Source organism: Suricata suricatta, chromosome 13 (genome assembly GCF_006229205.1).
Source record: "Suricata suricatta isolate VVHF042 chromosome 13, meerkat_22Aug2017_6uvM2_HiC, whole genome shotgun sequence".
NCBI classification, from domain to species: Eukaryota; Metazoa; Chordata; class Mammalia; order Carnivora; family Herpestidae; genus Suricata; species Suricata suricatta.
This window is the reverse complement of record NC_043712.1, coordinates 51,972,021-51,984,068: the sequence shown is the minus strand read 5'-3', so window position 1 is coordinate 51,984,068 and position 12,048 is coordinate 51,972,021. Positions and strand designations below refer to the sequence as shown.

Below are 12,048 nucleotides of genomic sequence, written 5' to 3'. Positions count from 1 at the left end.
AGACAGATGATCTGTCCATTGCTGTAAGTGGGGTGTTGAGATCCCCTACTATTATTGTATTGTTATCAATGAGTTTCTTTATGTTTGTGATTAACTGATTTATATATTTGAGTGCTTTCACATTGGGTGCATATATGTTTACAATTGTTAGATCTCCTTGGTGGATAGACCTTTTAATTATGATATAATGCCCTTCTTCATCTCTTGTTACAGTCTTTATTAAAATCTAGGTTGTCTAATAAAAGTATGCATACTCCAGCTTTCTTATTGTAATGGTTCTTCATCCCCTTACTTTCAATCTGAAGGTGTCTTTAGGTCTAAAATGGGTACCTTGTTAACAGCCTATAGATGGGTTTTGTTTTCCATTCTGTTACCCTGTCTTTTGATTGAAGCATTTAGTCCATTGACATTTAGAGTGAGTACTGAAAGATATGAATTTATTGCCATTATGTTGCTTGTAGAGTTGGAGTTTGTGTTGGAGTTCTCTGGTCCTTTCTAGTCTTGATTGCTTTTGTTCTTTTTTGTTTTATTTCATCTTTTCTCCCCTCTGAGAGTCCTTAAAATTTCTTGCAGGGCTGATTTAGTGGTCATGAACTCCTTTAGTTTTTGTTTGTCTGGGAAACTCTTTATCTCTCCTATTTTGAACAACAGCCTTGCTGGATAAAGAATTCTTAGCTGCATATTTTTCTGATTCAGCACATTGAATATATCCTTTCACCCTTTTCTGGCCTGCCAAGTTTCTGTGGATAGGTCTGCTGTGAACCTGATCTGTCTTCCCTTGTAGATTAAGGAGTTTTTTTCCCTTGCTGCTTTCATAATTCTTTCCTTGTCTGAGTATTTTGTGAATTTATTATATGCCTGGTGGTTTTTGTTGAATCTAATGGAAGGTCTCAGTGCTTCTTGGATTTTGATATCTGTGTCTTTCCCTAGTTTAGGAAAGTTTTCTGCTATGATTTGCTCACATAAACCTCCTATCCCTTTTTCTCTTTCTTCATCTTCTGGGACACCTATGATTTGGATGTAATTCCCTTTTAGTGAGTCACTGAGTTCTCTAATTCGTGTCGCATGCTCTTTAGCCTTAGTTTCCCTCTTTTTTCCTGTTTCATTATTCTCCATATTTCTTCTGTATAGCTGATTCACTGCTCTGCTTCATTCATCCTTCCCACTGTGGCATCCTTAAGACCACATCTCAGCTATAATGTTTTTAATTTTGTCCTGACAAGATTTTACTTCTTTTATCTCTGTAGAAGGGAGTCTATGTTTTTTTCAACCCCAGCTAGTATTCTTATTATCATGATTCTAAATTCTAGTTCAGACACGTTGCTTATATCTGTGTTGATGAAGTCTCTAGATTGTCATTTCTTCCTGTTCTTTTGGGGTGAATTCCTTTGTTCTCTCATTTTGGAGGAAGAAAAAGAATTAATAAAATAAAATATTAAAATTAAAAAGATGAAAAACAGAGCCAAAAATGAAATCAAATAAAGGAAGCTTGGTGTGACAGGTCCATTCTCCATGAGGTGGTGCTTAGCTTGCTGAGGTGAATTGCTGTGGTGCATGTTTGCATATATACGCTTGTGCGGGAGAAGTGAAAATGGTGTCACCCAGCTTCCCAGTCTCTGACTCTGGAACCCTGCGCTCTCACCAACTGGCAATCAAGCACTCCTCCTTTGTCTCTGGCTTCTGTCCACTCCTTGCTTCTACACTGTCTGTGTCCAAGTCATCAGCCTGCCAGGTGGCACCTCCCTCCCAAATTTTATCTCAGATGGGGCTCTGTTTCGAAACCCCTCACCCCTTTGAGAGCTTTGCCACTTGGACCCACTCTGACCCTCTGGAGGAGGGTTTCCCCAAGCAATGGCCGGGTGCTGGCCACCCCCCAGGAACACTCACGTGACCACACTGTTGCAGATGCCCAGAGAGTGCAGCTAGGTGCAAGCATGCCCTGGAAAACATTCTCATGATTGTGTAGCGGCAGCATTTTAGGGATTATGGTAAATCAAACACATATCTGGCACCTAGCTCACAGGGAGGAGGTAAACAGTTGTGGCCATTAGTTTGGACCTGTAATTAATGGATGCCAAGTAGATAAATACAGAAACCAAGAAGACACAGAACACTGAGTCTTTAAGAAAACCATTTAGCTCTGGTCAGGACAGGATTTATTGTTTAATTGCTTTGTCTCTAAGTGGACACTTACTTATTTACCATTTGACTTTTAGCACAAAGAACACAAACCGTACCAGACGATGTTGGTATTGGGCAGTCAGAAGCTCACGGAACTCAGGGACTCAATTTGCTGTGTCAGTGACCTCCAGATTGGTGGGGAGTTCAGCAGCGCTCCTGACCAGGCTCCTGAGCACATCAGCAAAGTAAGACGGTTTTTGTTTTTTTAATTCTTATAAAACAAGAATAATAATAACAATAATATTAAGCTAAGTAAGTAGTGATATTTGTAATAGTAAATCTTCCAGCAGACACTTTCTTCTTCTCTGCCATCCCACCAAGCTTATCTCTTCCCTTCTTTTATCATCAAGATGTTTTCAAAGGTGAGACTATGCTTGAATTGATTTCCTTATCTTTCCTTCATCTCTCAACCATTCCGAGTTCACCTTTCCTTTTAAGCTCTTAGTAACCCCATCTTGTCTAACCTCTTCTCCATGTTCATACCACTTTTCATTACTGTTTGAATTTACTGTCCACTCTCTCCTCTTTCTGAGTTTCAGTCTGTCATAACTGCCCCACCACCACCTGGGAGCCCCCACCGCCCATAGGAGATGCTGTCCCTCCAAGCAGCGGCACCGAGCAGGGCCCCCAGATACCATCTGATGCTGGTGTTTCCCACAGAGGTGCTCTCAATAGGACAGAGAAACTTTACATACGTATTGGGTAGGGGTGGAAAGAAGCAAAGTGGTGGACCGGCCACCCACAAAATTTCAGAAGGGATTGTTTGCCCAGTAAAGTAGTAGTTCCTTGTGACTTTCATTGGAGGGCAGACTTGAACACCTGTTACTTGGTACAGCTCTGGTAGAAGCCCTCAGATTTACTCAAAAGGGGCAGAGCTCCTGTAGATCAGAAAAAGATATTTGGGCGGACTAGAATGGACATAGGGTTTGGACGTGAACCATCACAATCACTATTTTTGCTGGTTCTGTGCCACCGGCCATAGAAATGTTATAACCTAGATTTCCTCTTGGTTCTTCTAAATTCTCCTGGTCTTTCAACAATTTTCATGGTTTTAAGTGGACTGTAACCTTTGTTAGCCATGTTCTCTGCTGTTCTCCTAATTGGTTTATTTTATTTACTTTAAACCATTATTTTAAGTGCCGCCGCCCCCCCCCCCCCAGGCATTTCCACTTAAGCCTCACTGCTGCCTGGCATCGGTATCGCGTTTCTGTAGTCGGTGTGCTCTGCCACTTTTCTGGGTAACAGTTTCACTCATTCTGAAACCGACAGCATCTTTACTCCTGACTTACCATCCGCCAAAACCCTTGCTGTTTGTTTCACTGAAAAAATAAAGTTACCAAAAGAGGATTTTCCATCACTTCTCACCCACATTTACCCCTCTGCCCCTCTGCCCCTGAACTCTGCCTCCCACCTGTGACTGTGGACGGACCAAGCCTGCCGCTGCCCGCGCCGGGATTCCACGCCCTGCCCCTGCTCGCCCCCCCGTCCAGGCAGCTCACGCCCTGCCCCTGCTCGCCCCCCGTCCAGGCAGCTCCCCACCATTACAAGTGTGCCACACGATCTCACGTCTCAACCCTTGTTGAGTGTGCGCAGCTTCCTCTAGCTGCCACATCAGCCTCTGCTTCCTTCTCCGCACACTGACTCCTAGGAGGCAGTAATAATGAGTTAATAATCGTACTAAATTCATTGTTTCTCTTTTTCTGCCACCACTTTGGCTTGCACTCACTTCTGTTCCCTACCAGGGTTCGAAAATCACTTTTATTGATGTTACCAGACTTCGTTCTCACCTTTTTTGACAACTCATTGGCATAGGACACAACTGAGTATTCCTGCTTCCTTGCAACATTTTCTTTACTTAGGTTTTAGGATATTATGTGCACTTGATTTTCTCTCTTTTTTTTTCTTAATGTTTACTTATTTTTGAGAGAGAGAGAGTGAGTTTGAAGCAGGCTCTGTGCTGACAGACAGCCAAATGCAGGGCTTGAACTTCTGAATGGTGACATCATGACCTGAGCTGAAGTCAGACACTCAATCGACTGATCCACCCAGGTCCCCCAAAACTGACTTTAATTACATAAAATTTTTCCTCTCTGACCCTCCCTTTGCCACTCTGGCACCATCTTGCTTGATCACTGCATTGCCTAGAATAATAGGCTGATGCTGTTTGATGTGACTTTGCTGCCGAAGGCTGGCCGTGCCCCAGGCTTTTCTGTGATTGGCAACGAGACCAGTATCATGACTCACACACAGACTTCACTTAAATCTGGTTTTAAGGTCATTGGTTTCTTTAGCTTTGACATCTCGGTGCTTTTAGAAATAAACATTAAAGAGAAACAGGTCAAATTTCCATGCTTATGTAGACCGGGAAATAAGACATTTACCTTTCTGGTAAAGAAGAAGCAGCTGTCCAAAAAACCCCATAAAACCAAAACCAAAAAAATCCAGAAACAGGTGGAACTATAAAGTTTGTAAGTTCACTTTAATAATCAGAAGCTGAATTCTTTCTCCTTGCAACCGGGTCGTCACTGCACAAAGCAGCTGAGTCCCATCGGGGAATGCGTTTTCGCTCTAGGAGCCCTGGAGAGTGTTTTTTAACCAGACTCGCGTTTGCCCGTCAGTGCTGATGCTTCATGCCTTCCCAGCCCTCTCTGAGCAGGGGGCCAGCTGACACATTGCCCTATTTTAAATATTTTCCTTGTTCTGAAGGCTAGGTTTTAGAAAGTGAACTGAAAAATAAGTGAAATTTTTGCAGATACTAACATTTGCATGGCCCATGGAAAGATTTTTATTTCACCAATTGGCATTTATGTTTTACGGTTCTGGGATTTTTTAAGTTTTGCTTTGTAATTTTTTTTCCATATTTATGTGAGCCTTCTTTTTTCTTGGGGAGTCTGTGCCTTGAGAAATTCTGAACATACACACAGGACATAGTATGATGAGTCCTGTCGTACCCATTACCCGCCATCACTGGTTCTCGTTATTTTGCCAGATAATTTTCTCTCTGCCTCATGCCGTTGTCACACCTGACAACACTGAAGATTAGTCCCTCAGTTATACTGCTCTTTTTGACCACTCTGTGGTGTATATTCCCCTGGTAACCTTGGAAGAAAAAAATCAGTGAGCTGCAGTTCTTGTAATTGAGGAAAGGAGCATTTTTATTCCAACCAACAAGCAGAACTTTGAACATTAACTTAGGTGACTTGAGCATGTGCGAAGTCCGGGAGAGTTGGGCCAGGGCATTTAAATATCTTTCAAAACCAAATGTCTAAAGCATAATATGTTTTGATAGTATTTGTGTTTGGACTATAGTAGTTAAAGAATGGAGTGCATTTTAAAAATGTATATATAAGATCAGTGCCAGTATTTTCTACTCAGTTTTTGTTTGTTTGTTTGTTTTTTTAATGGTCCCTCGCATTTTAATATCTGGTCTATTGATTTTTTTTTTTAACATTGCTCAGATTAATTCTTTTTTTTTTTTTTTCTTTTTGTCAGTAATCTCTTTAAGGGTCTTGCCTAGAGGAAGTTTGAGAAAATACGTTGCATAACTGTTACTCTGTTACTTATCGTAAGTAAAGCTCTGGTATAGGATACAGAGTAACAAATCTTAAGTTACAAAATTTCCTTACCCACACTTCTTCGGCACCTCCCTCCCAGTCCCATTTTCTGACAGCAGATCCTAGGACCATTTCTGAAATTCTAATATAGCTGATTTGAATGTTAGCAAGAGAACAAATGAGTAATGGATACCTAAAACAATATATAAATGACTTTGTTCCAATGATCATATTAGTTGTCAGTAGTTACTTTGTTTCTATGGAAACAAATAGAAATGGAAACAGAATTGTAGACTCTTAGGCTACATTAGGAAATAGCAGAAGTAACCTCCTACACTAGCTTTCCTACACCAGCTTTTCCATGTTGGTTGGTGAGCCTCCCGTGACCCTCTCTTCCCCAAAGTTGGTCAGCTAAATTAGCTGACAAAATAGGGAGACCATTTTAGTGAGGATCTCTGGGCACCACTGAAAATGAAAATTACCTGGTATTGAGATTGCTCACATCTATTCTATTTGTAGCCTGGGACAAGGGAAAGTTATTAATGGATGACTAAGAATTTGGATGGAAAACATTTTTGCTCGTTTAGAGCTGCCTTCTAAAAGATAATAGTTGTGCCTAACCAAAAGCATTGAGTTGCCTAAACTACCTAAAATGAAGTTCTATAGAAGCATTTTGTAATGAAAAACAACTAAACTTTTGTTTTTGTTCCCCAAATAAGGCAGTATTCTTTCAGAACCTTTATTTTGGATCCTAGCCTACCTCTTTGAGGGTCCAGAAGTATATTTAGTGGCAATTTATATGTGTTCCTGTGACTGGTAGGCAGCAAGAGACACCCCTCTGGAAAGTTGCTAGGCAGAAGGTTAAGAAACCTCAGGATTCAGACCGCTTGTGTGACCACTAGGGTGCTTTGGGGCAAGATCCTCAAATTCTGCTGAAGAATTGTTGAAAATTTTATTAAAATTTCAAGGGAGAATTTTTATAAAAGTATGCTGAAAATATTTAAAAATAACAAAAACATAACTCTGTGACAACTGTTATTACTGCTGGGAAATACCAAAGACGTGACTTCTAGTATCCAAAATAACTCACTGCTGTGTGTGCATATAATAAAATAACATTGACGGTTATTTCTGATTAGGTTTCTTTCATAAATCTCATTATATCTTTACATTTTATCCCTGGTAAGTGCATAATACCTGTCCCATGGGAGAGTCTCATCAAATATTACACTAATGAACTAAGCATATTTTGTGCAGTTGCATAAAGTTACTGTAAAGCACATTAATATGTGTGATTTTATGACCTATACATTTTGAATTGGTAGCAATTCCTAACTGTTACTAGTGGACTTTCTTTTAATCTCATCTGCTTTCTTATAGGACCTGTACAAATCAGCCTTCTTTTATTTTGAAGGGACATTTTATAATGATAAAAGATACCCTGAGTGCAGAGATTTGAGCAGGTACGGTCTTCAGAAGTCTTCTGTCTTCCTGTTTCTAGTTCTCAAAATAATGAGAGCTCCACAAACTGGTCTGTTAAGGACCTTAGCCAAGCAATTGTTTTGTTAGACAGTTTTGTTTGTTTTGAGGTCAAAAATATCTGTTTCGTTTGTTTGTTTTTGAGAGAGAATTAGCGTGCATGCAGGCAGGGGAAGGGCAGAGAGAAAGAGAATCTTTTTCTTTTAATTTTTTTAAATTTTTAAAATTTTATTTGAGAGCGAAAGAAATAAGCAGGGTAGAGGTGGAGAGATGGAGGAGAGACTCCCAAGCAGGCCCTGTGGGGTCAGCACGGAGCCCCACACGGGGCATGAACTCACAAACCTTGAGATGACCTGAGCCGAAATCAAGAGTCGGCACTCAACCAACTGAGCCACCCAAGTCAGGGACGTGTGTGTGTGTGTGTGTGTGTGTGTGTGTGTGTGTGTGTGTGTGTATTTTCCATGCCCAACGTGGGACTCAAGTACACGACCTGGAGATGAAGAGCTGCTAATGACGAGGTAGGCAGGCATCCCAAGATTTGCTATTATTTTTTTAATGTTTGTTTATTTTTGAGAGAGAGAAAGCTCTAGTGGAGGAGGGGCAGAGAGAGAGAGAGACACAGAATCCGAAGCAGGCCTCAGGCTCTGAGCTGTCAGCACAGAGTCTGACACGGGGCTCGAACTCATGAACTCCGAGATCATGACCTGAGCTGAAGTCGGATGTTTAACTGACTGAGCCACCCAGGCGCCCTATGATTTGTTATAATTTCTACGCCAGTAAGTAGATAATGCAAAGATTTTGAAATGATCTATGCATATCTTTGATTGGAAAGTTTTCTGTCTGGAGAAAAGTTTTGATTAACTTACCAGTACCTAGGTCAGCCAAATGAAATAACTGAATACATTTTAAAAACTGAGAGGGGGCACCTGGGTGGCTTATTTGGTTGAGTGCCCAACTCTTGATTTCAGCATGACTCAGGATCCCAGGGTTATGGGATCGAGCCCCACATTTGGCTCCTGCTGGTCATGGAGCCTGCTAAAGATTCTGTTTCCTTCAGGACGCCCGGGTGACTCAGTTGGTTAAGCCGCTGACTCCTGATTTTGGCTCAGGTCATGAGTCTGTGAGTTCAGGCCACCTGTCGGGCTCAGTGCTGACAGTGAGGACCCTGCTTGGGATTCTGTTTCCCTCTCTCTCTGCCCCTTTCCTGCTCATGCTCTCCTTTCTCTCTCTTAAATGAGTAAGAAAAACCCCACATTATAGCAAGTCTTGTATTGAGCCATAGATAAATCTAAAAAAATTTAAATCCCACTTAAAGAATTTATTAGTCTCTTTCATATTTAAATGAAAGCAGTAAATTAATCGGGCACTATTTTTTCTGCTTGACCAGTGTATACTGTTGTTTCCCCTATGGGAGTATGTAAATATATGGTTAAGTACATAACATGAAAAATCTATAGCTAATAATCATGTAAATTAGGCCATACTTAAAAAAAATTTTTTTAATGTTTATTTTTGAAAGCAAGAGAGAGCATGAGTGGGGGAAGGTCAGAGAAAGAGGGAGACACAGAATCTGAAGCAGGCTCCAAGCCCTGAGCCGTCAGCACAGAGCCCTAGATGGGGCCCGAACCCACAAACCATGAGATCACAACATGAACTGAAGTCGGATGCTCAACAGACTGAGCTACCTAGGTGCCCCCAGGCCATACTGTTATTGTCAGTGCCCCAGGGACTAGAGTACCCGTGTGTTTATATGCATTCTTTCATTGGAGCAATTTGTGTCTGTATTCTAATACAGTGGTTCTCAAACTTGTTCTCAGTGTTCCTGGGCACTATAAATAATTGAGGACTCCAAAGAGCTTTGGATTATGTGGGCTGTAGCTCTCCATGGTTACCATGTTAGAGGTTGAAACTGATAATTTAAATATTAACTAATTTAAGTAATCCTATTACACGTGAACGTTAATAATCTTGCGGGGGTGGGGGGGGTCGGGGAACTGATTTCCAAAACAAAATGAGAGGAGTGGCATTCTACTTGTCCCGTTCAATGAGTAAATAAGAATCGAAAAGGGCAAATGAGATTTTTATCATAAATATGTTCAGGAACCACACTTTGAGAACTGTTGCTGTAATGGATAAAGAAGAATTAGAGTTCTTTTTTATTTAAAAAGATGATTTAATGTTTATTTTTGAGAGAGAGAGAGCATGTGCAAGCAGGGAAGGGACATAGAAAGAGGAAGACACAGAATCTGAAGCAGGTCAGCACAGAGCCCGACATGGGGCTTGAACCCATGAACTGTGAGATCATGACCTCAACCAAAGTCAGATGCTTAACCGACTGAGCCACCCAGATCCCCCTTTATTTTTATTTAAAAATTTTAAAAAATATTTATTTTTGAAAGAGATACAGAAACAGAGCACAAGGAGAGGAGGGGCAGAGAGGGAGGGAGACACAGAATCCTGGGCAGGCTCCAGGTTCCAAACTGTCATCAGAGAGCCCCAAGCAGCACTCAAACCCATAAGCTGTGCGATCATGACCCGAACCCAAGTTCGACACCTGGACTGAGCTACCCAGGTGCCCCAGGAATTCAGAGTTCTTAATTTCAACATGTATCAACCACTAAGACTTTCACTTCAAGATGGCAACTGTCATTTATTGAGAGAGCCGGGGTCTATGAAATAATTGTGGTCACAAACCATTTTCTGTTATTTTTAGGTTTTTGAAGAATAATGAAATATTGCCTTTTTGCCCCCTTTAGAACTATCATTGAATGGTCAGAGTCCCACGATAGAGGCTATGGAAAATTCCAGACCGCTAAGATGGAAGATTTCACCTTCAATGACTTGTATATTAAACTGGGTTTTCCTTACTTATATTGTCACCAGGGAGACTGTGAACATGTTATTGTCATTACTGACATAAGGTAAGTGGCAGCACTTGGAACATTTTGTCATTTGTTGTTTTCTTTCACCTTATAAAAGCATGGGTAGTTTTTCTTTGTTCTTGTTTTTAATGAGAGGAATACAATCAGTCACCGCAGCTTGGCTTGGGAGCAGCAAAGCTGTTTGCCTTCCATCGAACGACCGCCCGTTCATACGGTTTCTTTTGGGCAGGTCTGCGATGGAAACACGCCACTGTTTGTTGGAGGGCTAAAAATGTGTAAAGAAGTGTCTCCATTTAGGATTAGTCAGGCAATATCCGCCCACTTTTTATGTCACTGTAGCCCCTTAGCTTATTGGCAGATTTGCAACTATGTATCTAGGTTTCCTGTCTCTTTGCCAAAATTTTAAGGAGATAAAAAGCAATTGGGAGAAAATAATAATGCTAACATTTGACAAATGGGAAACCTTAATGCTTTTATAAGGATAAAGGGGAAGGACTAACGTAGTTTAAAATGAGATTCTGTTATGAAAAATTTTGTATAGCTAATACCTCATGAATAAGGCTGTTCTTTCCTTATCTAGGAAATCTCAGTTTATGAAGTAGCAATATACAGGAGAAAGCCCTTTGATTCCAAGAGACTGGTTTTGTGTGAAGCAGCGATCTACGCGTGCTTTTTATTGTGCCAGTAATGGGAACTGAGGCTCGAGAAAGTCCCTGTGTCCACTTCTCTCGGGTCTTAGGGGCCGGCCCCGAACACTTTGACCTCCCGGGCACTCGTTCTCAGGAAGCTCCCAGAGTTCCCACAAGGAGTAAACCTTGGAATAGGGGGAGACGTAAAGAGGACTGTCAGAGCCAGGATAGGGAAGCCCAGCAGGCTGGCCGTGTGGCCCACCTAGCGAGCCACTTAGTCCCAAGACTGGGGCACAGCTGGGAGCTCAGGAGGGACGTCTAGAACGCTAGACCTCGCGCTGGCGTGTAGCACGTGGGGAGAGCACGTCTGTCCTCTGTCAGGAAATACAGAACTGAGTTAGCGACAGGTACATTGAACCCTAATGAGCAAATGTGAACACAAGAGAATTACTTGCTAGAAAACCCTGTTATACAATGAAAGGAACCTAGAGGCAGTTGTGTAGCGTAGGTGTAAGTAGTATTTGTCTGGCATCATGTGAACGTTAAATATTTAACCAAAGTTATTTTGGTTCTGAAGAGGGATGTGGAGGAGCTAACTTCAAAAGACACTGTTAAGAATGCAACAACAGTTGCTGTCAGGGAAGAAGAATTACTGAAGCACGAGCCAGAGAGCTCATAACCCTCAGAGTTTTACAGGACTTAAAATTATATATAGTTTTGATAATATGTTAAATTGTATAGAACCTGTTCTCTCAAATGAAGGGAAATGTGCCTGAGACTTAGCAGAAGATGGAAGACAGTTCAATTTTTTTATACTTTTAGTTTAGTTTTTTTTTTTAAGTTTATTTTGAGAGAGCACAAGGAGAGGGGGAGAGAGAACCTCAGGCAGGCCCCAATTTTTAAAACTTTTTAAACTTCCCTTTCTTTTAAAAGGTTCTAATTCTCTTTTATTTTAGAGAGAGAGAACATGTGCACAAGTGACAGGGGCAGCAGGAGAGAATTTTTTCTTTAGATTTATTTTGAGAGTGAGCGAGCATGCGCAGGGGAGAGGGGCAGAGAGAGAGGGAGCGAGAATCCCAAGCAGGCTCTGTGCTCAGCGTGGAGCCTGATGCGGGCTCAGTCTCACAGCTGTGACATCAGGAGCTGCGCCGTTGCCAAGATTTGGATTCTCAACAGACTAAGCCACCCAGGTGTTCCAAGGTTGTATCTTAAGGAACCCCTACACCCAACATGGGGCCTGAACCCACACCCCCGAGACGGAGAGTTATTTGCTCTATTGACTGAGCCAGCCAGGTGACCCTTTTAAGGAGCTTTAAAATACAG

The 12,048-nt window shown here is 41.6% G+C and overlaps 1 protein-coding gene across 1 annotated transcript in view; it reads left to right on the top strand.

The window, feature by feature from the left end:
- Positions 1 to 12,048, top strand: part of SNAPC3 (small nuclear RNA activating complex polypeptide 3) — a 37,852-nt gene that overhangs the window by 22,185 nt on the left and 3,619 nt on the right. The window contains exons 5-7 of the mRNA XM_029919372.1: positions 2,217 to 2,366; positions 7,116 to 7,198; positions 9,971 to 10,135. Coding sequence (XP_029775232.1) covers positions 2,217 to 2,366; positions 7,116 to 7,198; positions 9,971 to 10,135 — 398 coding nt within the window. The remainder of the gene's footprint in view (positions 1 to 2,216; positions 2,367 to 7,115; positions 7,199 to 9,970; positions 10,136 to 12,048) is intronic.